The sequence below is a fragment of the Salminus brasiliensis genome, chromosome 15 (assembly GCF_030463535.1).
Source record: "Salminus brasiliensis chromosome 15, fSalBra1.hap2, whole genome shotgun sequence".
Classification (NCBI taxonomy): domain Eukaryota; kingdom Metazoa; phylum Chordata; class Actinopteri; order Characiformes; family Bryconidae; genus Salminus; species Salminus brasiliensis.
Genome location: NC_132892.1, coordinates 34,849,189 through 34,873,605, shown reverse-complemented (window position 1 = coordinate 34,873,605; position 24,417 = coordinate 34,849,189). Strand labels below are relative to the sequence as shown.

General features: G+C 38.1%; 3 protein-coding genes across 3 annotated transcripts; all 3 read right to left on the bottom strand.

Annotated features, from left to right (window-relative positions):
• Window positions 1-2,597: 2,597 nt before the first annotated feature.
• LOC140535599 (microfibril-associated glycoprotein 4-like) lies at window positions 2,598-5,416 on the bottom strand. Its single transcript, XM_072656994.1, has 5 exons — window positions 5,396-5,416; window positions 3,566-3,817; window positions 3,338-3,434; window positions 2,952-3,119; window positions 2,598-2,836 (listed from the first exon to the last, which is right to left on the bottom strand). Exons 1-5 carry the CDS (start codon window positions 5,414-5,416, stop codon window positions 2,598-2,600), a joined length of 777 nt encoding a protein of 258 aa, XP_072513095.1.
• A 4,070-nt stretch (window positions 5,417-9,486) lies between these two features.
• On the bottom strand, window positions 9,487-11,086 carry LOC140535598 (microfibril-associated glycoprotein 4-like). Its single transcript, XM_072656993.1, has 5 exons — window positions 11,054-11,086; window positions 10,507-10,707; window positions 10,309-10,405; window positions 9,923-10,090; window positions 9,487-9,807 (listed from the first exon to the last, which is right to left on the bottom strand). The coding sequence occupies exons 1-5, from the start codon at window positions 11,084-11,086 to the stop codon at window positions 9,569-9,571; spliced, it is 738 nt and encodes a 245-aa protein (XP_072513094.1). The 3' UTR covers window positions 9,487-9,568.
• A 7,442-nt stretch (window positions 11,087-18,528) lies between these two features.
• Window positions 18,529-20,693, bottom strand: LOC140535597 (microfibril-associated glycoprotein 4-like). Its single transcript, XM_072656992.1, has 5 exons — window positions 20,585-20,693; window positions 20,048-20,262; window positions 19,826-19,922; window positions 18,883-19,050; window positions 18,529-18,767 (listed from the first exon to the last, which is right to left on the bottom strand). The coding sequence occupies exons 1-5, from the start codon at window positions 20,691-20,693 to the stop codon at window positions 18,529-18,531; spliced, it is 828 nt and encodes a 275-aa protein (XP_072513093.1).
• Window positions 20,694-24,417: the final 3,724 nt, after the last annotated feature.

The window sequence follows — 24,417 nt, the reverse complement described above, 5'->3', positions numbered from 1 at the left end:
AAAGAGTTTAAGCGATGTTTAGGCTTTTCCACTATAGGTCCATTTGGGGTTATAGTAGTATCACTGCTTCTATGATTAATTTCTATAAAGGAACAGCCAAAAGGCTTGCATAGAACTTCCAGGTGGAAGAAGTAGCGTTTAACTCCACTACCATCTTTAAACATCCAGATCCACCAGTTTTTGTCATCAGGGTTAACAGTGAGGTCTGTGTTTGTTTTGATCTATTCCAATGTAGAATAATCCCCCACTGAACATAACTAAGGATTTGGCAAACATGACATCAAATTAAATTTAACTGAATTATATTCAGTTAACTAGTTCACTATACTAGTTTAAACTCCTTAAATTGAGATTTAAGATGGCACCTATATATATATTTTTTACTATACTTAAGCTTCAGATCTTTAAATAAAGAAGAGGGTTTATTAGCATTTGGGTCAAAGCTGAAGAAGACAACAGTAAAATATCAGCCACCACAGTTTAGGATGGAGCAAATGTGAGTTTAATTTTTGGGGTCCAGAAGAAATGGTTTATGCTTTTGTATTTAGTTTAAGAGAAAACCAGGCTGCAGTCTAACTTTTGAGAATTTTTCTAATCATGGAAATACAGTGAGTCCAAGAAGTATTTGATCCCTTGCTGATTTTCTTCGTTGGCCCACTAATAAAGACATGATCATTCTATACTTTTAATGGTAGATGTATTCTTACATGGAGAGACAGAATATTAAAAAGAAAATCCAGAAAATAAATCTAAGGAATATATATTAATTGATTTGTATTTCATGGAGTGAAATAAGTATTTGATCCCTTAGTATTCATTAGCAGTTCTGGCTTTTACAGACCAGTTAGACACTCCCAATCAACTTGTTACCTGACCTGAAGCCACCTGTTCTCACTAATCACTTGTGTGAAAAACACCTGTCCACAGAATCAGACAGATCACACAGATTTCAAGTCTCCAACATGGGTAAAACCAAAGAGCTGTCACAGGACCTCAGAGTCAGAATTGTTGACCTTCACAAAGCTGGAATGGGCTACAAAAAGATTAGTAAGGTGTTGGATGTGAAAGTAACAACTATTGGTGCAATTATCAGAAAGTTTAAAGAGTATAACATGACAATCAACAGACCTCGGCCCGGTGCTCCAAAGAAGATTTCGCCTCGTGGGGTGGCAATGATGCTGAGAACAGTCAGAAATCGTCCTGCAACCACTCGGCAGGAGTTAGCAAATGACCTGAAGGCAGCTGGGACCACAGTTTGCAAGGAAACAATTGGCAACACTTTGCGCAACAATGGATTCACATCCTGCAGTGCCCGAAAGGTACCCCTGCTGAAGAGAGCACATGTGGAGGCGCGCCTCAAGTATGCCAATGATCATTTGAAAGATGAACCAAGTTATTGGGAGAAGGTTTTGTGGTCAGACGAGACCAAAATTGAACTTTTTGGCCTCAACTCCACCCGCCATGTGTGGAGGAAGAAAAATGCTGCCTATGACCCCAAGAACACTGTGCCCACCGTCAAGCATGGAGGTGGAAGCATAATGTTTTGGGGGTGTTTCTCTGCCAAGGGTACAGGGCTACTTCACCGCATCACTGGGAAGATGGATGGAGCCATGTACCGCACAATCCTGAGGGACAACCTCCTCCCCTCTGCCAGGGATCTGAAAATGGGCCGTGGTTGGGTCTTCCAACATGATAACGACCCTAAACATACAGCAAAGGCAACAAAGGATTGGCTCAAGAAAAATCACATTAAGGTCATGGAGTGGCCCAGCCAGTCGCCAGACCTCAATCCGATCGAAAATCTATGGAGGGAGCTGAAGGTCAGAGTTGCCAAGCGACAGCCCACCAACCTTCATGATTTAGAGAGGATCTGCAAAGAAGAGTGGGCCAAAATTCCCCCTGGTGTGTGTGCTAAACTTGTGGTTAACTACAACAAACGTCTCACCGCTGTGCTTGCAAACAAAGGCTTTGCCACTAAGTATTGAGTGTGTTTGGCAAGAGGGATCAAATACTTATTTTCCTCATTGAAATACAAATTAATTAAAATATATTCTTTAAAATTATATTCTGGATTTTTGTCTTGATATTCTGTCTCTCCATGTTAGAATATATCTACCATTAAAAGTGCAGAAGGATAGTGTCTTTATTAGTGGGCAAACAAAGAAAATCAGCAAGGGATCAAATACTTCTTGGACTCACTGTATGTACCTATATTGTCTCTATATTTTTATGTGTTCTCTTTGTTAGAAGTCTTGTTTGCTCATGCCTCTACATGACCTTAAATTAGATTTGTAACCTACGTCTCTGTAGATAAATAAGTCGACCAACAAAATGACTTATAATATTTTTATTCAGCCATTTTCATGAGAAAGAAGAGAAAGTTCAAGAGAAATTACAACAAAACCTACAGTGTAAACAGTCACCAAAGAAATTTGAACAATGTAGAAGAGAGCATTATATAAGGTTTTATATGATATGTAACCCTTGATCACTGCGAGTATAGATATGTTATAGCTTTCTCCGAAATTAGATATTTCTACAGTAATCACCTGAATTTCTTCTAATCTTCAGCTGAAAGCTACTCATCAGGCCTGCTCTTAAGCTGCTCGTCTGATCTTCATCACTATGGTCTTCAGAGAGTAGTTGCAGCCTTTCCAGTTGCACCAAACAACTGCTGCATTTTGTGGAGCTGAAGGTGCCCACTTGTACAGGCCATTGGTGTTGGATACGAGGCAGTTGTTGAACCAGTAGCCTCCAGAATTGCTCACTGCACAGCCGTTGGTGTCTCGGTCATAAGTCGCGAACTCCCTTTCATTGTGATAGAATAAAGACTCCCCTGGAAAAGATCTTATGCTTTTAGTCTCTGCATTTTATAAAGTCACGTCATTCTATAGAAGATGTTTAAAGAACAGCCAAATCTACTGCAGACCATGTTCAAAAAAATCACTCACCTGCCCCTCCATTGATGAAGCCAGAGATGTGCAGCTTGTACCTGTAGGTCTCAGAGTCGATGTAGAATGAGTTATAATGGGCGTACACACTCCCTTTCTCAAAATCCTCCATGTAAACCCTCAGCTCATACTTCCCCCTAGCGGTGATCAGGAAGATGTTCTGCAGACCTGTCAGACATAGAAGGACATTTAACATGGTCAGTTTCCTGGTATCTCTTAAGTTAATGATAGACTCAAATTACCAAATTCCAAAATAGATTGAGGAATCTAATCAATCTAATCCATCAAATCTTTATTTATCACCTTCAACATCAGTGGTGCAACTTCTACTCAAGGTAAAAGTGACAGCAGATTACAAAAGTATTTACAAAATGCCACTCATTCACCCAGCCAGTATTCAGTGCTCGCATTCCCAAAGCCATTTTTGTACTCCTCCCAAGGCTTGTAGAAATTTACACTGCCATCCATTCTCCTCAGAAACACCTAAGAGACAGGTGGAGAGTAAAAGTGTTTATAAAACCCTAGAAGGACAATTACGAATGAACCTAAACACTATTATGAAACATTACATCATTATTTATCAGATTTATTTTATCTTAAGCTTTTCCACTCACAGTCCACCTCCCACGGTCTTCATCACATCCCATGTCACAGTAAACCTGCACTGGTTTATTGGGTCCTCCTGGGTAGATGGTGTAGACACCAGTGTTCACTGAGCCATTGTTATAAACATCTTCACAGTCCAGAGGCAGAAAGTCAATGGAGGCAGGAGCTGACTCCACCACCAGGGGGAGCACTAGAAACAGAAGGAGCTGAGAGAGGAGAAATAAAATAAAGACATAACTCAGTGAGTTAAAATGATATAACTAATGTTTTAGTAACAATAACTTTAAAGTTTTACAAGAACTAGTGACACTTTGTAAAATCATATAATATATGTATTATAATATACTGTATATATTATAAAGTTCAATTTTTTTTGCTAAAATAAAGTTTATGCTCTTACCATGTTTATGCAGTCTTTTTTATCTGTAAAAAGAAATACATTAAATATATAAAATTAGCAATATTTTAATTTGCAAAAATCTTCTCTTAAGTTAATCCTAGTTGAGACTGATAGTTGTGTTGCTGTGTAGTTTTGTGTCATAGCAAATGGAAAGATGCTCACCAGGGCAAGTACGGCGAACCTCTCAATACTCTACGTCAAAATGCAGTGAAGTGATGTTCTCATACCGTCTTTTATACGTCCTCAAATTATTTTTTTCCTGGGGCTTTGGAATACAGCCAGTATGAAAAAAAGATGCGTCTCACGCTAAAGGAAGAATCTGACAAAGAGGACAAGGAAATGTGAAAAAAATGTACAGATCTCATCAGTGCATCGGAACACTGCAAAATCTCAGGGAGGTTTAAATTCCATGGGTTTAAGAGACATACAAACGTGGACAAAATTGTTGGTATCCCTCAGTTAATAAAAGAAAAACCCACTTTGGTCACAGAAATAACTTAAATATGACAAAAGTAATAATAAATAGAAATTCTATGAAAATGAACAAATGAAAATCCGACATTGATTTTGAACCATGCTTCAACAGAATTATTTTAAAAAGTGAAACAGGCCTGGACAGAAATGATGGTTCCCTTAACTTAATATTTTGTTGCACAACCTTTTGAGGCAATAACTGCAATCAAATGATTCCTGTAACTGTCAATGAGACTTCTGCACCTCTCAGCAGGTATTTTGGCCCACTCCTCATGAGCAAACTGCTCCAGTTGTCTCAGGCTTGAAGGGTGACTTTTCCAGATGGCATGTTTCTGCTCCTTCCAAAGATGCTCAATAGGATTTAGGTCAGGGCTCATAGAAGGCCACTTCAGAAAGGTCCAATGTTTTCCTCTTAGTCATTCTTGGGTGTTTATAGCTGTGTTTTGGGTCATTATCCTGTTGCAAGACCCATGACCTGCGACTGAGACAAAGCTTTCTGACACTGGGCAGCACATTTCTCTCTAGAATCTCTTGATAGTCTTGAGATTTCATTGTACCCTGCAAAGATTCAAGACCTGTGCCAGATGCAGCAAAGCAGCCCCAGAATATAACAGAGCCTCCTCTATGTTTCACAGTAGGGACAGTGTCCATTTTTCCATCTGTGAACATAGAGCTGATGTGCCTTGGCAAAAAGTTTAATTTTTGTCTCATCTGTCCATAAGACATTCTCCCAGAAGCTTTGGGGCTTGTCAACATGTAGTTTGGCAAATTCCAGTCTGGCTTTTTTATGGTTTGTTTTCAACAATAGTGTCCTCCTTGGTCGTCTCCCATGAAGTCCACTTTGGCTCCAACAACAACGGATGGTGCGATGTTCCTTGAGCTTGAAGTTCACCTTTAATCTCTTTAGAAGTTTTTCTGGGCTCTTTTGTTACCATTTGTATTTTCCGTCTCTTTGATTTGTCACCAATTTTCCTCCTGTGGCCATGTCCAGAGAGGTTGGCTACAGTCCCATGGATCTTACATTTCTGAATAATATGTGCAACTGTAGTCACAGGAACATTAAACTGCTTGGAGATGGTCTTATAACCTTTACCTTTAACATGCTTGTCTATAATTTTCTTTCTAATCTCCTGAGACTCTTTCCTTGCTTCCCCTGGTCCATGTTGAGTGTGGTAAACACCATGTCACCAAAAAGCACAGTGACTACCTGTAGCCCTATATATAGGCCCACTGACTGATTACAAGATTGTAGACACCGGTGATGCTAATTAGTGGACACACCTTGATTTAACATGTCTTTTTGGTCACATTATTTTCAGGGGTACAATCATTTTTGTCCAGGTCTGTTTAATGACTTTACTTTTTTAAATCATTCTGCATGGTTTAAAATCAATGTCAGATTTTTATTTGTTAATTTTCATAGAATTTTTATTTATTATTACTTTTGTCAGATTCAAGTTATTTCTGTGACCATTGTGGGTTTTTCTTTTATTAACCGAGGGGTACCAACAATTTTGTCCATGTGTGTAAAGTGGCATGCAAAGGTTTAGGCACCCCTGGACAACTTTTTTGTGCATAGTAAAAAATGACTTGATTTCCAAAATACAAAAAGATTAAATATTTTCTTCTTTGGTATTTTCATTATTTTTAACTTTTTTGGTTTACAGTTTTAAATGAACAATATAGGAAAATCACATTTGTCAGTTCATGTTTGGAGGATTTTCACAGATTTTCTCTGAAGAAGATTCTAGTTCTGTGAGGTTTTTGGGTCATCTTGCTGCTCTGCTCTTCTGAAGTCTATCCACAGATGTTCAATGATGTTTAGGTCAGGGGACTGGGAGGGACAATGCAAAACCAATTCTTGTAGTTCTTGCTTCATTCTTCCCTCTGCCAGTAAAAAATCTGCTGTGCTCCTGGTTGCAACACAAATCCAAAGCATGATTGATCCACCCTTGTGCTAAACAGTTGAAGAAGTGCTGCTTTCATGAAATTTTGCTGCCTTTATTTTCCAAACATACTTTTACACCTTTATTTACAACCAAAATGTTCTATTTTGACTTCAGCCCACAGGACTTGTTTCCAAAATGCACCAGGCTTGTTTAGATGTTCCTTTGAAAATGTCTGATGCTGAATTTAGTGTTGAGCATACCAATAAGGGTTTTCTTCTAATGAATCTTTCATGAAGATCATACTTCAGCATGTGACTCTAAACAATAGGACAGTGTGCCACCACTGCAAGGTTTTCATGAAGATCTTGTTTGTTTCTAGCAATTCTGTGAGAAGGTCTCTCAGAAATGTCTCTTGGTCTTTCAGACCTTAACTTGACCCCCACTGTTCATGTCTTAATAATATTATGAAGTAAGAAAACCACGCAAAATCTCTTTGCTGTGTTTTATAGCCTCCAGCTTTTCTATCTGCAGCTTTGTTGGCATCAATTAGTTCATTTACATGGCACTAGACAGCTGCTTTGAGGAACCCATGGTTGCTGATTCTTGGGACAGGGTATGAGCTTTAAATTGTGCATGACCTGGACTTACCTAACACTGGTTTTGCACAAACCCTAACAAGCTAATTAATGTCTGAAACCTTGATAAATGTTACCAGAGAGCTGAAATCTCTTGGGATATCTAAGTCATTGCCTGATGCTTCTTTTTCATTTGAAAACTATGTGAACAACAACAATACATCATTCATCTTGAATGTTAAAAAACAATGTTTCATCTTTCACTTTTTAACTTTTGAAGATAATCTTTTACTTACTTAACTAATAATGATAAAAGAAAATGACCAGGGCTGCATAAATGTTTCATGCCATTGTATTTGGAGTGCTCTCATAAACCTGACCTATGAAACCAGCATCTATAAGTACATCTAACATTTATCATTCTCATGTTTTCTTCCTGGAGGCTGTCATCATATTTTCATTTCAGTCCAATGGCTAATGGCCTTGTCTACAAGATTTTTCCTCATACCGTATGTCACAGGCAATAAGTAACAACTGAAGCACAACATAAAAAAAAATCTGAAGATAGAAAAATGCTATTTTGTTTCCTGGGGACTGTCCATAGTTTGTTTAGGTTTCTAGGTTTCTAAAGATAAGATCTTCATAGTCTCAGTCTTCTAGATCACAGCTGACAAACTCAGTTCTTGGTAACTTACAGAACTGCAGAGATTAGAAGTCTCCCTCATTTAACCAATTATCAGATATTCTTAATATTTCCTATGAAAACATTGCTTGAAATGGGTTTGCTAGTCTTAGCTTCACAAAAGCAGTGGATTATATAAGCAAAATAGTACATAGATGATGAGAGGCTGAAGATGGGTTTCTGAGTGTCCACTGGTCAGTTTCACACAAACCCATAAATGGACACACAAATCCACCAATTATAAATAGGGGGCCTTGTAACTCCAAATGTGAGTTATATAAGATCTGGCATGAGATGCAATGGGAAGAGTTGGCTCTATAGATTCAGTAAATGTTTCAACTGTATATCTGTGCTGTATTGTCGCAACAATATATTCATATAAACATCAAAAAACATTGCATTGGACATAATGATGCCTTTGATACTCCAGAGGGTTACAGTACATTAATTCATTTTAGCAAATGCCTTTAAGCTTAGAAAAACAGCCTTAGGAGGCGATTAACATATTAAGCATTTCTAAAGTTACTATCAGGAGAATATCCAATTTGGAGTACAAAAAGCTTCCAGTCATCAAATGAAAAAGTAAAAAATAAAAATAAATTAAAATTAAATGGAATGATATTTTAGTCTCTGTTTTGTCACTGGATTAGATTACAATACAGTACCCATACTTTCACTATACTAGTTAGTTGTAATATAGTACTTTTTAGAATTTAGTATTCTTTTTTTTTTTTACTATACTTCAGTTTCAGGTCTTTAAATAAAGAAAATTGGATTATTAGCATTTGGGTCAAACTACATGTTGACAAGCACCAAAGCTTTTGGGAGAATGTCCTATGGACAGATGAGATGAAAATGGAACTTTTTGCCAAGGCACATCAGCTCTATGTTCACAGATGGAAAAATGAAGCATATCAGGAAAAGAACACTGTCCCTACTGTGAAGGAGGCTCTGTTATGTTCTGGGGCTGCTTTGCTGCATCTGGCACAGGGTGTCTTGAATCTGTGCAGAGTACAATGAAATTTCAAGACTATCAAGGGATTCTAGAAAGAAATGTGCTGCCCAGTGTCAGAAAGCTTTGTCTCAGTCACAGGTCATGGGTCTTGCAACAGGATAATGACCCAAAACACACAGCTATAAACACCCAAGAATGGCTAAGAGGAAAACATTGGACTATTCTGAAGTGGCCTTCTATGAGCCCTGACCTAAATCCTATTGAGCATCTTTGGAAGGAGCTGAAACATGCCGTCTGGAAAAGTCACCCTTCAAGCCTGAGACAACTGGAGCAGTTTGCTCATGAGGAGTGGGCCAAAATCCCTGCTGAGAGGTGCAGAAGTCTCATTGACAGTTACAGGAATCATTTGATTGCAGTTATTGCCTCAAAAGGTTGTGCAACAAAATATTAAGTTATGGGTACCATCATTTCTGTCCAGGCCTGTTTCATGAGTTTCATTTTTTAAATAATTATGTTGAAGCATGGTTGAAAAGCATTGTCTGACTTTCATTGGTTAATTTTCATAGCATTTTTAGTTATTATTACTTTTGTCAGATTCAATTTATTTCTGTGACCATTGTGGGTCTTTCTTTCATTAACCGAGGGGTACCAACAATTTTGTCGTGTGTTTCTTTCTCTAGTTTTTATGCATTCTCTTTGTTAGAAGTCTGAAGTGTCTTGTTTGCTCATGCCTCTACATGACCTGTAGATAATGTAGATAAATAAGTCGACCAACAAAATTAGTTTAACATTTTTATTCAGCCATTTTCATGAGAAAGAAGAGAAAGTCCCAGAGAAATGACAACAAATCCTACAGTGTAAACAGTCACCAAAGAAATTTGAACAACATAGAAGACACAGTGCCTTATATAAGGTATTATATTAATATTGATCACTTGATCACTGCGAGTATAGATATGTTATAGCTTTCTCCCAGATTAGATGTTTCTAAAAATTTTTCTAATCTTCAGCTGAAAGCTACTCATCAGGCCTGCTCTTAAGCTGCTCGTCTGATCTTCATCACTATGGTCTTCAGAGAGTAGTTGCAGCCTTTCCAGTTGCACCAAACAACTGCTGCATTTTGTGGAGCTGAAGGTGCCCACTTGTACAGGCCATTGGTGTTGGATACGAGGCAGTTGTTGAACCAGTAGCCTCCAGAATTGCTCACTGCACAGCCGTTGGTGTCTCGATCATAAGTCGCAAACTCCCTTTCATTGTGATAGAATAAAGACTCCCCTGAAAAAGATGTCATGCTTTCAGTCTCTGCATTTTATAAAGTCACGTCATTCTACAATAGATGTTTAAAGAACAAACAAATCTACTGCAGACCATGTTCAAAAAAATCACTCACCTGCCCCTCCATTGATGAAGCCAGAGATGTGCAGCTTGTACCTGTAGGTCTCAGAGTCGATGTAGAATGAGTTATAATGGGCGTACACACTCCCTTTCTCAAAATCCTCCATGTAAACCCTCAGCTCATACTTCCCCCTAGCGGTGATCAGGAAGATGTTCTGCAGACCTGTCAGACATAGAAGGACATTTAACATGGTCAGTTTCCTGGTATCTCTTAAGTTAATGATAGACTCAAATTACCAAATTCCAAAATAGATTGAGGAATCTAATCAATCTAATCCATCAAATCTTTATTTATCACCTTCAACATCAGTGGTGCAACTTCTACTCAAGGTAAAAGTGACAGCAGATTACAAAAGTATTTACAAAATGCCACTCATTCACCCAGCCAGTATTCAGTGCTTGCATTCCCAAAGCCATTCTTGTACTCCTCCCAAGGTCTGTAGAAATTCACACTGCCATCCATTCTCCTCAGAAACACCTAAGAGAGACAGGTGGAGAGTAAAAAGTCACCAAAACACTATTATGAGACATTACATCATTGTTTATCAGGTTTATTCAGTCTTAAGCTTTTCCACTCACAGTCCACCTCCCTCGGTCTTCATCACAACCCATGTCACAGTAAACCTGCACTGGTTTATCGGGTCCTCCTGGGTAGATGGTGTAGACACCAGTGTTCACGGAGACATTGTTATAAACATCTTCACAGTCCAGAGGCAGGGTGGAGGCGTTGGAGGCAGGTGCAGACTGCACCACCAGGGGAAGAACTAAGAACAGCACCAGCTGAAACAGGAGACATAAATGTGTCAATCAGACAAACTAACTAATGTTTAGGTAAAAGTGAGTTTTAAAATAACTAATAAAACTTTAAACAATCAATGCAGAAAAATATGAATATGCATATATTTTATAATGATGAATCTTTATGCTAAAATAAAGTTTATGGTCTTACCATGTTAATGCAGTATTTTTATCTGTAAAAAAAGAAATACATTAAATATATAAAATTAGCAATTTAATTTACATTTTTTACATTTTATTTATGTCTTAAATTAATTCTGATTGAGATGTTTACAGTTGGTTTTCTCACTGTGTAACATTTGGTTAGAGAAAATGGAAAGACACTCACCAGGGCAGGTAAAGAGGACCTCTCAATGCTCATGCAACTATGTCAAAATGCAGTGAAGTGATGTTCCCACACCTCCTTTTATAGGTTCCCATATGATCTTTTTTTGTTGTTTTGGAAAATAGCCAATAAAGTCTGAAAAAAAGATCTGTCTCACACTAAAGGAAGAAACTGTCAAGGAATTTCCCAAGGAAATGCAACAAAATGTACAGATCTCAATTGTGCATCAGTGCATCAGAACATTGCAAAATCTCAAAGAGATACAGATTTAAAGACCATAGGTTTAAGATACCCAAAAGTTTGTGGACCCATTTTTACATTTCTTTGAATAGTTAAATGATTAAAAGTTTACTTGATTCCCAAAATACAAAAAAAAAAAACAACAAAAAAACCATTACTTTTAATTTCCATTGTATTCCATTTTATTAGTTCAGTTCTTTCAGTTCTTGTTTGGGGACTTTCACTAATTCTTCCATTCTTCCTGCAAGAGATTCTAGTTCTGTGAGATTCTTGGACCATCTTGTTCATTAGCTCCTTAACGAAGCCCATTGCTGCTGATTTTTTAAACAAAATTTAAAAAAAGATTTTGCTTTTATAAAAACATTGCATCAGCTGGCTTTCTCCAATGATGACATGAGAACAAGCCATAGCCTTAACAAGCTAATTAAGGTCTTAATAGCTTGGTAAAAGTTATCTGAGAGCTAATATTGGGGTGCCTAAACATTTGCATGGTGCTCCTTTCCTTTTTTCTTATAATTTCTCCAAAATTAACTCGAAACATTAAAATATTGAATCTTTAACGTCATGATGTTTGGAGATTAGGTCATCTTCTACATGCTTAACTATCTGCAGTAAAACAAATGATGGGGGTGCATAGACTTTTGCATGCTAGTGTTCTCATAAACCAGAGCTTATAATCCAGCTTCTATAAATCCATCTAATGTCTTTTATCAGTGTTTTGTTCCCTTTCTGGAGAAGGTCATCATATTTCAATTTGAGATTTAGGCTAAAGGGAGTCTAAAGGGTTTTCCTCATACCGTCTGTCACAGACAAAAAGGGACAACTGGGGTAAAACTTTTAAAAATGTTCTGAATGAAAAAGATGTGTTGAGCCTGATTTAAAGAGGTGTTAATTTTCATTTCCTGGGGACTGTCCTTCCTGTTTCAACTACTTAGAAGTAAAGAGTAGTTTGTTTAGATTTGTCAGTTTCTAAAGATAAGAGCTTCATAGTCTTTGTCATCTGTATTAAAGCTGTCAAACTCTGCTGGCAAGTCCTCTAGATCACAACTGTCTACCCCATTTAACACATCTAATTCAACTCATTTAGGAAAACCTAATTTTATTTCAGAACTTTAATGACATTAATGAAAACATCGCCAAACTTTGCCCAAACTTGTAAAAGTGCCTTAGATGGCAGGTTATGTGTCAAGCATTTTAATATTAGGTATTATGAAATAGTTAACCCTTCTATTGTGTTCATATTGTATTACATCCTGTGTGTGAGAACAAACTCACCTCTGATCATGATTGGCTAGAACATCATTGTGTTTCTCAGTCCAAACCACTTCCCATTTACAGAAGCAGGGATGAGAATGACAGATCAGAGAGCTGGTGAACTGGCCCAAATACTTCATTAGAAAAGCAGAGGCTACCACAATGTAACAAGTATCATAATGAGGAGTGATCGTTATTTTTGCTTCATTGCGAAGTCAAGTCTTGATAAGTGGCGTTGTCACTGAATCACCAGCTTGACAGTAGTTAAGTTTAAGTACTTCTAAGAAATATTATATAGACAGACAGACAGACAGATAGATAGATAGATAGATAGATAGATAGATAGATAGATAGATAGAGGGTAAAAGTGATAGATAGATAGATAGATAGATAGATAGCAGTTCGGTTCAGTTAGGTTTACTTTTATTTCTTAATTTGTTTTTTGTTTTTTTATTATGTGCATCCATTAGTTATTTCCATATTCCATTTATTTTGCTATCCGGGGTCATCCAGAGAAGGATGGGTTCCTCTTTTGAGTCTTGGTTGCTCTCAAGGCTTCTTTCTCCTGATCCGGGGGAGCCCACTTGTGGCTTAGACACAGATGTCTGTAAAGCTGATTTGTGGATGTTGGTCATCTCAAAATGCTACATGAATAAACTTGAATTTGAATGTTTTTGCACTGTTTAACACAACACAGGTGTTTTACTGTGGCGATTGTGCCAAAACAAAGGCAAAAGCAATGTTTGTTGAGCTATACTGGTCTGCATGTCTGAGATGAGAATTTAAGACATGAGGAGTTCCAGAACACTTTCATCATCTGTTCGATTTCAGTCCACCAATAATCTAATAAACAAAACAAGGAGTTCAGAATGGCTGTATGTTAGTGTTGGTCAAGGACCCTCAGCAACTTAATTTAGAGGTCCTAAGAAAAGGTTGACCTAGTCAGTGTTTAATACTGTGCCACATATCCTTGATGCTGTAATTTCTGACAAAGGTGCTCAACTGCATTGTCACATGACTCCAAGCAACATTAGCAGCATATTAGTTTGTCTTGGCAAAGTTCCTTGTTTTTCAGATTTGGACACCTGTTTATGGGACATATTTGCAGTGATTTTATAAATCAGTAACCAAAGTCCTTCCTCCCTCCTGTTATCTAACTCCATCCAACAGATTTCATCAGTCTTGTGTTTTTTTTTTGTAAACCTGGTCTAAAGGGTTTTTCCCTCACATTGAATGTCATGGTAGTAACGACTCAACGAAACTCTTAAAAAAATTCGGAATGTAATAAGATGCGAATCTACATGCTGTGTTTAGGTAGATTCAATGGAAGTGGTATTTAGTCAGAGGTCATTTGTTCAGCTTTGTCAGATGTTAGATATTTATACTCGTAATAGTTAATCCAGGTCACAATTGTGAAATTCCAACTTCCTGGTTGGCCAATGCACTACAGAGTTTAAATGTCTACCTTATTTTCCAAAGCTACCGAAGCAAACTTTATATTCCTTCAGTACATTCATGGAGCTTGTAGAAAGACTCCTATGCTTATGGAAGTCTTTCTAAAGCACTGGGTAGCAAAGCTGTTCTTATTCTTTGGTATGATCCTGTTATCAGAAGATCTGAGGGCATAGACAAGATCTCCAAAGATTTAGAGGAGTCCCACGGACCATGCTTGGACTGTACTGAGTACCACTTTAAATTAAGGTAAGATATTTTACCAAGATTATAGTTTGAGTAGTTAAAGTGGAGAGGTCTGTCAGAGTTTGTATATGATTGTGGTCATTGGCCCACCAATGGTCCCACCTTAAGAAACATCTCAAAGTTACCACAGACCTACAGAATCCTCCAGACTAGAGTAATGAACCTAATGAATTTATGCGAAGGAACATTGTGCAACTTACTTGCAAATTGAATTACATACAATACAACAAAGAAAACACAAATTAATACAATTAATACAACTTTTAAGAAAGTGTGTGTGTCTTAACAAGGATTAACATCTAATCTACATTGTTAATAACATCAATAATAATTGAATTTTGTTGATCATGATATCAATTAGTTTGCTTGATGTTTGTGCATCTCATTCGCATCACATAACTAAAAGATAAATAATATAGCTGGAAGAATATGCAGTGCAGGAGTGTGGACAACTGTCCCCAGTTTGTCCAAGCTTAAGTCTCATCAATTTCAAATGTCTCCAGTTGGTCCAAGCTTAGGTCTCATCAATTTTAAATGTCTCCAGTTGGTCCAAGCTTAGGTCTCATCCATTCTAAATGTCCCCAGTTGGTCCAAGCTTAGGTCTCATCCATTCTAAATGTCCCCAGTTTGTCCAAGCTTAAGTCTCATCCATTTCAAATGTCCCCAGTTTGTCCAAGCTTAAGTCTCATCTATTTCAAATGTCTCTAGTTTGTCCAAGCTTAAGTCTCATCCATTTCAAATGTCTCTAGTTTTTCCAAGCTTAAGTCTCATCCATTTCCAATGTCTCTAGTTTGTCCAAGCTTAAGTCTCATCCATTTCCAATGTCTCCAGTTTGTCCAAGCTTAAGTCTCATCAATTCAAAATGTCCCCAGTTTGTCCAAGCTTAAGTCTCATCTATTCTTAATGTCTCCAGTTTGTCCAAGCTAATGTCTCATCCTTAGCAAATGTATCCCATGTTTCTAGGCTTATGCCTCATCCATTCCAAATCTCTAATATGGCCAAATGTAGACCTTATCCATTCCAAAAGTCCCCCATTTTTCCGAACGTACACCTACATGTCCCCAGCTTGCATCATCCATTCCCTAGGTCTCATTAGTTTAGGCTCATGTCTCATCCATTCTAAATGTCCACAGTCTTCTCAGGCTTATGCCTCATCCATTCCAAATCTCTAATATGGCCAAATGTAGACCTTATCCATTCCAAAAGTCCCCCATTTTTTCAAGCGTACACCTACATGTCCCCAGCTTGCATCATCCATTCCCTAGGTCTCATTTGTTTAGGCTCATGCCTCATCCATTCTAAATGTCCACAGTCTTCTCAGGCTTATGCCTCACCCATTCCAAAGGTCCCCAGTTTTTCCAGACTTCTGCTATGGCTGGACAATTAACCAAAACTTAAACAGAAGATATTCAGAGTCTCTAATTGATGTAATGTTGTCCATCCTGGTTAAAATCTTATACTTTTTTTTATTATGCTAGTACTTTTCTCACCTTGTGTGTTAATGGTCTACCCACTTAAAAACATAATACCCTGTGTGTAGTCACATTAACCCCAGTAATGCCCTGCCCAGTCTGTGACATGGAAGCAACATGGAGAACTCACTGAGCCATTCATTTTTAGTAGTATTCATTAATATTAATGTAATGAAGGTCAAATGAATCACAATTAATTGTGATATAGATTCAAGATCATATTGCCCAGCAATAAAAAAGGCGGGAAAACCAAACAAAGGAGACGCCAAGATGGCGTAGCTCAGACTTAGGACAGTTAGCACTAAAACAACTGATGAAAAACAAATGCTAACTGAAGTAGCTCTTAAAACAAACATCAATGCTTCACTCAGACCCTTTAGCTGTGCTCTCTTCAGCTTCCTTATTTTGCAAGCCTCCTATCTTGTTTTGCAACTTTTCTTGGTTCTCCTGTTAAACTCCTTTCTTTCACTTCTGAGTACCGTACCAGTCACCCCTCTACAAAGGTGTGACAGAGAAGTGCCATTTGTGAAAGCCTTAAATGCTGTGACCACCAGGTGTGTCTGGTTGGCACTGATTACCCCTAGGATCTCTGGGGATTGAAGTTCCCTTGGGTAACTGTGCCTCACCGCAGACGCCCTCTGCTGGTAGGTGGCGGCAGACACTGACCCCTTACAGGTACACACATGGACAAAATTGTTGGTACCCTGCGGTCAATGGATGAAAAACCCACAGTGGTCACAGAAATAATTTGAATCAGACAAAAGTAATAATAAATAAAAAGTCTATGAAAATAAACAAATGAAAATCCGACACTGATTTTGAACCATGCTTCAACAGAATTATTGTTTAAGAGTAAAGTCATTAAACAGGCCTGGACAAAAATGATTGTACCCCTGAAAATATTGTGACCAAAGGGACATGTTAAATCAAGGTGTGTTCACTAATTAGCATCACAGTGTCTACAATCTTGTAATCAGTCAGTGGGTCTATATATAGGGCTACAGGTAGTCACTGTGTTGTTTGGTGACATGGTGTGAACCACACTCAACGTGGACCAGAGGAAGTGAAGGAAAGAGTTGTCTCAGGAGATTAGAAAGTAAATTATAGACAAGCATGTTAAAGCTAAAGGTTATAAGACCATCTCCAAGCAGTTTGATGTTCCTGTGACTACAGTTGCACATATTATTCAGAAATTTAAGATCCATGGGACTGTAGCCAACCTCCCTGGACGTGGCTGCAGGTGGAAAATTGATGATGAATCAAAGAGACAGAAAATACGAATGGTAACAAAAGAGCCCAGAAAAACTTCTAAAGAGATTAAAGGTGAACTTCAAGCTCAAGGAACATCAGTGTCAGATCACACCATCCATCGTTGTTTGAGCCAAAGTGGACTTCATGGGAGATGGCCAAAAAGGACACCGTTGTTGAAAACAAATCATAATAAAGCCAAAAATGAAACTTTTTACCAAGGCACATCAGCTCTATGTTCACAGACAGAAAATTGAAGCATATCAAGAAAAGAACACTGTCCCTACTGTGAAACATGCAGGAGGCTCTGTTATGTTCTGGGGCTGCTTTGCTGCATCTGGCACAGGGTGTCTTGAATCTGTGCAGGGTACAATGAAATCTCAAGACTATTAAGGGATTCTAGAGAGAAAAGTGCTGCCCAGTGTCAGAAAGCTTATCTCAGTCGCAGGTCATGGGTCTTGCAACAGGACAATGACCCAAAACACACAGCTAAAAACACCCAAGAATGGCTAAGAGGACTTTTCTGAAGTGGCCTTCTATGAGCCCTGACCTAAATCCTATTGAGCATCTTTGGAAGGAGCTGAAACATGCTGTCTGGAAAAGGCTTCCTTCAAACCTGAGACAACTGGAGCAATTTGCTTATGAGGAGTGGACCAAAATACCTGCTGAGAGGTGCAGAAGTCTCATTGACAGTTACAGGAATCGTTTGATTGCAGTGATTGCCTCAAAAGGTTGTGCAACAAAATATATAATCAAGTTATGGGAACCATCATTTCTGTCCAGACCTGTTTCATGAGTTTAATTTTTTTTTTAATTCTGTTGAAGCATGGTTGAAAAGCAATGTTTGACTTTCATTGGTTAATTTTCATAGAATTTTTATTTATTATTACTTTTGTCAGATTCAAGTTATTTCTGTGACCACTGTGGGTTTTTCTTTCATTAACCGCAGGGTACCAACAATTTTGTCCATGTGTGTACCTGTAAGGGGTCAGTGTCTGCCGCCACCTACCAGCAGAGGGCGTCTGCGGTGAGGAACAGTTACCCAAGGGTGTCGGGTTTTCTTTCATTAACCGAGGGGTACCAACAATTCTTCCCTTAGTTTCCTTTCTTTTCCCCAGTTTTTGCCCAAATGTCCTGTTTGTCTTAAATGTGTCTAATGTAACATGATTGTGTATATTGTATGTGTTTGCAATCTGCAGGTGTGTTCCGACTAATCCCCAGTCTGTGCTTCATAACTGAGACTATTTTAAATTATTATTACCAAAATCTGTTCTGATCACACTTATAAATCATAGTGAATGAATTAGTCAGTTCAACAAAGTTAATCATCATTTTTTAATGCTTTTGATAGGAAAAGGAAAAATAATCCCCAAAAATGTATAACATTATAAATCACCACAAACAGGATTACAAAATATCAGTTGTCTGAAGATGCATAGATTAATTCTGTGCATGTTTTTATAAACATCTCGGCAATGACCTAAAAGGTTACTGATTAAACAGATTGCAGGAAATTCTAATCTATAGAATATTTATCATTATAAATCTTGAGCTGCAGACCTGCTCTTAAGCTGCTCGTCTGATCTTCATCACTATGGTCTTCAGAGAGTAGTTGCAGCCTTTCCAGTTGCACCAAACAACTGCTGCATTTTGTGGAGCTGAAGGTGCCCACTTGTACAGGCCATTGGTGTTGGATACGAGGCAGTTGTTGAACCAGTAGCCTCCAGAATTGCTCACTGCACAGCCGTTGGTGTCTCGGTCATAAGTCGCAAACTCCCTTTCATTGTGATAGAATAAAGACTCCCCTGGAAAAGATCTTATGCTTTCAGTCTCTGCATTTTATAAAGTCACGTCATTCTATAGAAGATGTTTAAAGAACAGCCAAATCTACTGCAGACCATGTTCAAAAAAATCACTCACCTGCCCCTCCATTGATGAAGCCAGAGATGCGCAGCTTGTACCTGTAGGTCTCAGAGTCGATGTAGAATGAGTTATAATGGGCGTACACACTCCCTTTCTCAAAATCCTCCATGTAAACCCTCAGCTCATACTTCCCCCTAGAGGTGATCAGGAAGATGTTCTGCAGACCTGTCGTTCATAGAAGGACATTTAACACGGTCAGTTTCCTGGTATCTCTTATGTGTATTTATATTGTGTAATGCTTTAAATCTATTACTTTATTCCTGATTAAGATGATTATAGTCTCATGTTAGCATGCTAATAAAACTCAAAGTTTTATTCCCTCTGTTAGAAATCTGGGTTACAGCAGATTCAGGAGTCAGGAGACTGGATCTTTAGCATTGGAGTTTATTCATGTGCAGACAGAAGATCATACACGGGCACAGCTTAGTCTTGATCACAGACAGTCTAGTCTAGTCAGACCATATCCAGTCCATTCCAGGCCAGTCCGACCCAGTCTAAACTAATCCAGTCTTAACCAATGCAGTCTGATCGATTCCAGTCTAAACTAATCCAGTCTAAACTAATCCAGTCTTAACCAATGCAGTCTGATTGATTCCAGTCTAAACTAATCCAGTCTAAACTAATCCAGTCTGATCGATTCCAGTCTAAACTAATCCAGTCTAAACTAATCCAGTCTGATCGATTCCAGTCTAAACTAATCCAGTCTAAACGAAGTCTCGACAAAGATAAAATCAAAGGAATACAAACAAAGGAGTAAGATGACCATTTGCTAAATTTCTATATGAAGACATATGAAAGTAATGTTAGATATGGGCCTATTTTCTTTTATCTCTGCTGGAAGCCTCAGAAAAAGCATAGTTACACACATAGCTCATTCAAAATTTCCCCTAACTTATTCACCCAAACCTAATCTTTTATTTACAAAATGCCACTCATTCACCCAGCCAGTATTCAGTGCTTGCATTCCCAAAGCCATTCTTGTACTCCTCCCAAGACCTGTAGAAATTCACACTGCCATCCATTCTCCTCTGAAACACCTAAGAGAGACAGGTGATAGTGTGATAGTGTGTAGAAATCCCTGGAGGTGGGATTAAGAAACACTATTATGAGAGATTACATCATTGTTTATCAGGTTTATTCAGTCTTAAGCTTTTCCACTCACAGTCCACCTCCCACGGTCTTCATCACATCCCATGTCACAGTAAACCTGCACTGGTTTATTGGGTCCTCCTGGGTAGATGGTGTAGACACCAGTGTTCACTGAGACATTGTTATAAATGTCTTCACAGTCCAGAGGCAGAAAGTCACTGGAAGTAGGAGCTGACTCCACCACTAGGGGGAGCACTAGAAACAGAAGGAGCTGAGACAGGAGGAAGTGGGTAATGTTATGTATTTAATAACAGAAACTGTCAGACTAATTAACAGTCGCTTATTATGAATGAGTATGACCTCACCATCATTGTAGAGCCTTGATTATGTAGAAATGTAGAAAATAAGAAATGAAAGTAAACATTTAGCAAACATTTTAAGTTTTTTTCATGCCAGAAAATTCACGACAAATCTATAAATGCAGTTACATATTTAAAATGTTATTAAATACACAGGCCTAATTATTGAATAAGACTGTCAGCTGCTATTATTAACAATGTTAAATATAAATATTATCACGTATCATATTATCAAGTCCTATAAAACTCACCTTCGCTGAGCAGAGGTTTGCAGAGTCTGTCGCTACTCTGTCCAGAGCTTGCCTCGGTCGGCTGTGTCGTTAAAGTGATGAACTCAAGCTGTCTTTTAAATGTTCTCATGTCCTCTAGAAATGTCACTTTTTGGAGAACAGCCAGGTGGACCAGACCACAAAAAAATGTGGTTAATAAGATGCCAGGACATCAATCCGTATTATGATTTACTGAAACTGACACCCAGCATCAGGATACACCCTGCAGTGGTGATCTGATCTTCTGAAATTCATGAGGAAGAGTGTGTTAGTTTTTTTCCCCCACTTTCTCTAAACCGAAAAATAACCTCACTTTAGAAACCACTTAAAATGGACAATAGTTTATCTTTGCTAAAATGGCAAATAATAATAAACAGATAAACTCCAAAAATACACACAAAAGAACTGTTGACCGCAACCTGCTTCCATATTGAAACCTCCTTCCACTAATGAAAAGAAGCATAAACTGATACTACCAAGACTAAGAAAAATAAAAACTGGCACTACAAAGATTGAGCACACTGAAGACCAGCACTACCAAGACTACAAGAAAAACTGGCACTACCCAAAGTAATATCCCAAAAATCTGACACTACCCAAAGTAATAGCCCAAAAATCTGGCACTACCCAAAGTTATAGCCCAAAAAACTGACACTACCCAAAGTAATAGCCCAAAATCTGACACTACCCAAAGTTATAGCCCAAAAAACTGACACTACCCAAAGTATTAACCCAAAAATCTGACACTACCCAAAGTATTAACCCAAAAATCTGACACTACCCAAAGTAATAACCCAAAAATCTGGCACTACCCAAAGTAATAGCCCAAAATCTGACACTACCCAAAGTTATAGCCCAAAAAACTGACACTACCCAAAGTATTAACCCAAAAATCTGACACTACTAAATCTGACACTACTAAAAATCTGGTACTACCCAAAGTAATAACCCAAAAATCTGACACTACCCAAAGTAATAACTCAAAAATCTGACACTACCCAAAGTAATATCCCAAAAATCTGACACTACCCAAAGTAATAGCCCACAAATCTGACACTACCCAAAGTAATAGCCCAAAAAACTGACACTACCCAAAGTATTAACCCAAAAAACTGACACTACCCAAAGTAATAGCCCACAAATCTGACACTACCCAAAGTATTAACCCAAAAAACTGACACTACCCAAAGTAATAGCCCACAAATCTGACACTACCCAAAGTAATAGCCCACAAATCTGACACTACCCAAAGTATTAACCCAAAAAACTGACACTACCCAAAGTAATAGCCCACAAATCTGACACTACCCAAAGTAATACCCCAAAAATCTGACACTACCCAAAGTAATAGCCCACAAATCTGACACTACCCAAAGTAATACCCCAAAAATCTGACACTACCCAAAGTAATAGCCCACAAATCTGACACTACTCAAAGTAATAGCCCACAAATCTGACACTACCCAAAGTATTAACCCAAAAAACTGACACTACCCAAAGTAATAGCCCACAAATCTGACACTACCCAAAGTAATACCCCAAAAATCTGACACTACCCAAAGTAATAGCCCAAAAATCTGACACTACCCAAAGTATTAACCCAAAAATCTGACACTACCCAAAGTAATAACCCAAAAATCTGACACTACCCAAAGTATTAACCCAAAAATCTGACACTACCCAAAGTATTAACCCAAAAATCTGACACTACCCAAAGTAATAACCCAAAAATCTGACACTACCCAAAGTATTAACCCAAAAATCTGACACTACCCAAAGTAATAGCCCAAAAATCTGACACTACCCAAAGTAATAGCCCAAAAATCTGACACTACCCAAAGTAATAACCCAAAAAACTGACACTACCCAAAGTAATAGCCCAAAAAACTGACACTACCCAATGTGATAGCCCACAAATCTGACACTACCCAAAGTAATAGCCCAAAAATCTGACACTACCCAAAGTATTAACCCAAAAATCTGACACTACCCAAAGTAATAGCCCAAAAAACTGACACTACCCAATGTGATAGCCCACAAATCTGACACTACCCAAAGTAATAGCCCACAAATCTGACACTACCCAAAGTAATAGCCCACAAATCTGACACTACCCAAAGTAATAGCCCACAAATCTGACACTACCCAAAGTAATAGCCCAAAAAACTGACACTACCCAAAGTAATAGCCCACAAATCTGACACTACCCAAAGTAATAGCACAAAAAACTGACACTACCCAAAGTATTAACCCAAAAAACTGACACTACCCAAAGTAATAGCCCAAAAATCTGACACTACCCAAAGTAATAGCCCACAAATCTGACACTACCCAAAGTAATAGCCCAAAAAACTGACACTACCCAAAGTATTAACCCAAAAAACTGACACTACCCAAAGTAATAACCCAAAAAACTGACACTACCCAAAGTAATAGCCCAAAATCTGACACTACCCAAAGTATTAACCCAAAAAACTGACACTACCCAAAGTAATAGCCCAAAAATCTGACACTACCCAAAGTTATAGCCCAAAAATCTGACACTACCCAAAGTATTAACCCAAAAATCTGACACTACCCAAAGTAATAGCCCAAAAAACTGACACTACCCAAAGTAATAGCCCACAAATCTGACACTACCCAAAGTAATAGCCCCAAAAAACTGACACTACCCAAAGTATTAACCCAAAAAACTGACACTACCCAAAGTAATATCCCAAAAATCTGATACTACTAAATCTGACACTACTAAAAATCTGACACTACCCTAAGTAATAGCCCACAAATCTGACACTACCCAAAGTAATAGCCCAAAAATCTGACACTACCCAAAGTAATAGCCCACAAATCTGACACTACCCAAAGTAATAGCCCAAAAAACTGACACTACCCAAAGTAATAGCCCCAAAAAACTGACACTACCCAAAGTATTAACCCAAAAAACTGACACTACCCAAAGTAATAGCCCATAAATCTGACACTACCCAAAGTAATAGCACAAAAAACTGACACTACCCAAAGTATTAACCCAAAAAACTGACACTACCCAAAGTAATAACCCAAAAAACTGACACTACCCAAAGTAATATCCCAAAAATCTGATACTACCCAAAGTAATAGCCCACAAATCTGACACTACCCAAAGTATTAACCCAAAAAACTGACACTACCCAAAGTAATATCCCAAAAATCTGATACTACTAAAAATCTGACACTACCCTAAGTAATAGCCCACAAATCTGACACTACCCAAAGTAATTGCCCAAAAATCTGACACTACCCAAAGTAATAGCCCACAAATCTGGCACTACCCAAAGTAATAGCCCAAAATCTGACACTACCCAAAGTATTAACCCAAAAATCTGACACTACTAAATCTGACACTACTAAAAATCTGGTACTACCCAAAGTAATAACCCAAAAATCTGACACTACCCAAAGTAATATCCCAAAAATCTGACACTACCCAAAGTAATATCCCAAAAATCTGACACTACCCAAAGTAATATCCCAAAGAACTGGAACTAGCAAGAAGAAAAGCCCTAAAGTCAGGAACTGTCAAGAGAAAGAACCCTAAATACTGAAACTACCCAGAGTAAGAACCTTAAGAACATTTAAAGACTTCAACAACTAAAGGAAGAACTTTAAAGGTTGGAACTACTAAAAGTAAGAACCCTAAAAATCCCTAAAACAGTTACATACACCTGTACAGCTTCTTTCCTCAGGACATCACATATAAGGATTCTGTGATCAGCTCCATGTGCACTGCACTATACCCCTGCTTTCTACTTTCTATGTTGTAGAAACATATTATT

Coding starts and splice junctions, on each gene's coding strand:
- LOC140535599 (XM_072656994.1), bottom strand. CDS start 5,416: ATGGCCACAGGAGGAAAATTG. Junction 3,120..3,337: donor GAGCACTGAATACTGGCTGG/GTGAATGAGTGG, acceptor TATGTCTGACAG/GTCTGCAGAACATCTTCCTG. Junction 2,837..2,951: donor CTTCATCAATGGAGGGGCAG/GTGAGTGATTTT, acceptor GATCTTTTCCAG/GGGAGTCTTTATTCTATCAC.
- LOC140535598 (XM_072656993.1), bottom strand. CDS start 11,086: ATGAGCATTGAGAGGTCCTCTTTACCTGCCCTG. Junction 10,708..11,053: donor GGTCCTCTTTACCTGCCCTG/GTGAGTGTCTTT, acceptor CTCCTGTTTCAG/CTGGTGCTGTTCTTAGTTCT. Junction 10,406..10,506: donor AAGACCGAGGGAGGTGGACT/GTGAGTGGAAAA, acceptor TGTCTCTCTTAG/GTGTTTCTGAGGAGAATGGA.
- LOC140535597 (XM_072656992.1), bottom strand. CDS start 20,693: ATGAGAACATTTAAAAGACAGCTTGAGTTCATCACTTTAACGACACAG. Junction 20,263..20,584: donor CAAACCTCTGCTCAGCGAAG/GTGAGTTTTATA, acceptor ATAACATTACCC/ACTTCCTCCTGTCTCAGCTC. Junction 19,051..19,825: donor AAGCACTGAATACTGGCTGG/GTGAATGAGTGG, acceptor TATGAACGACAG/GTCTGCAGAACATCTTCCTG.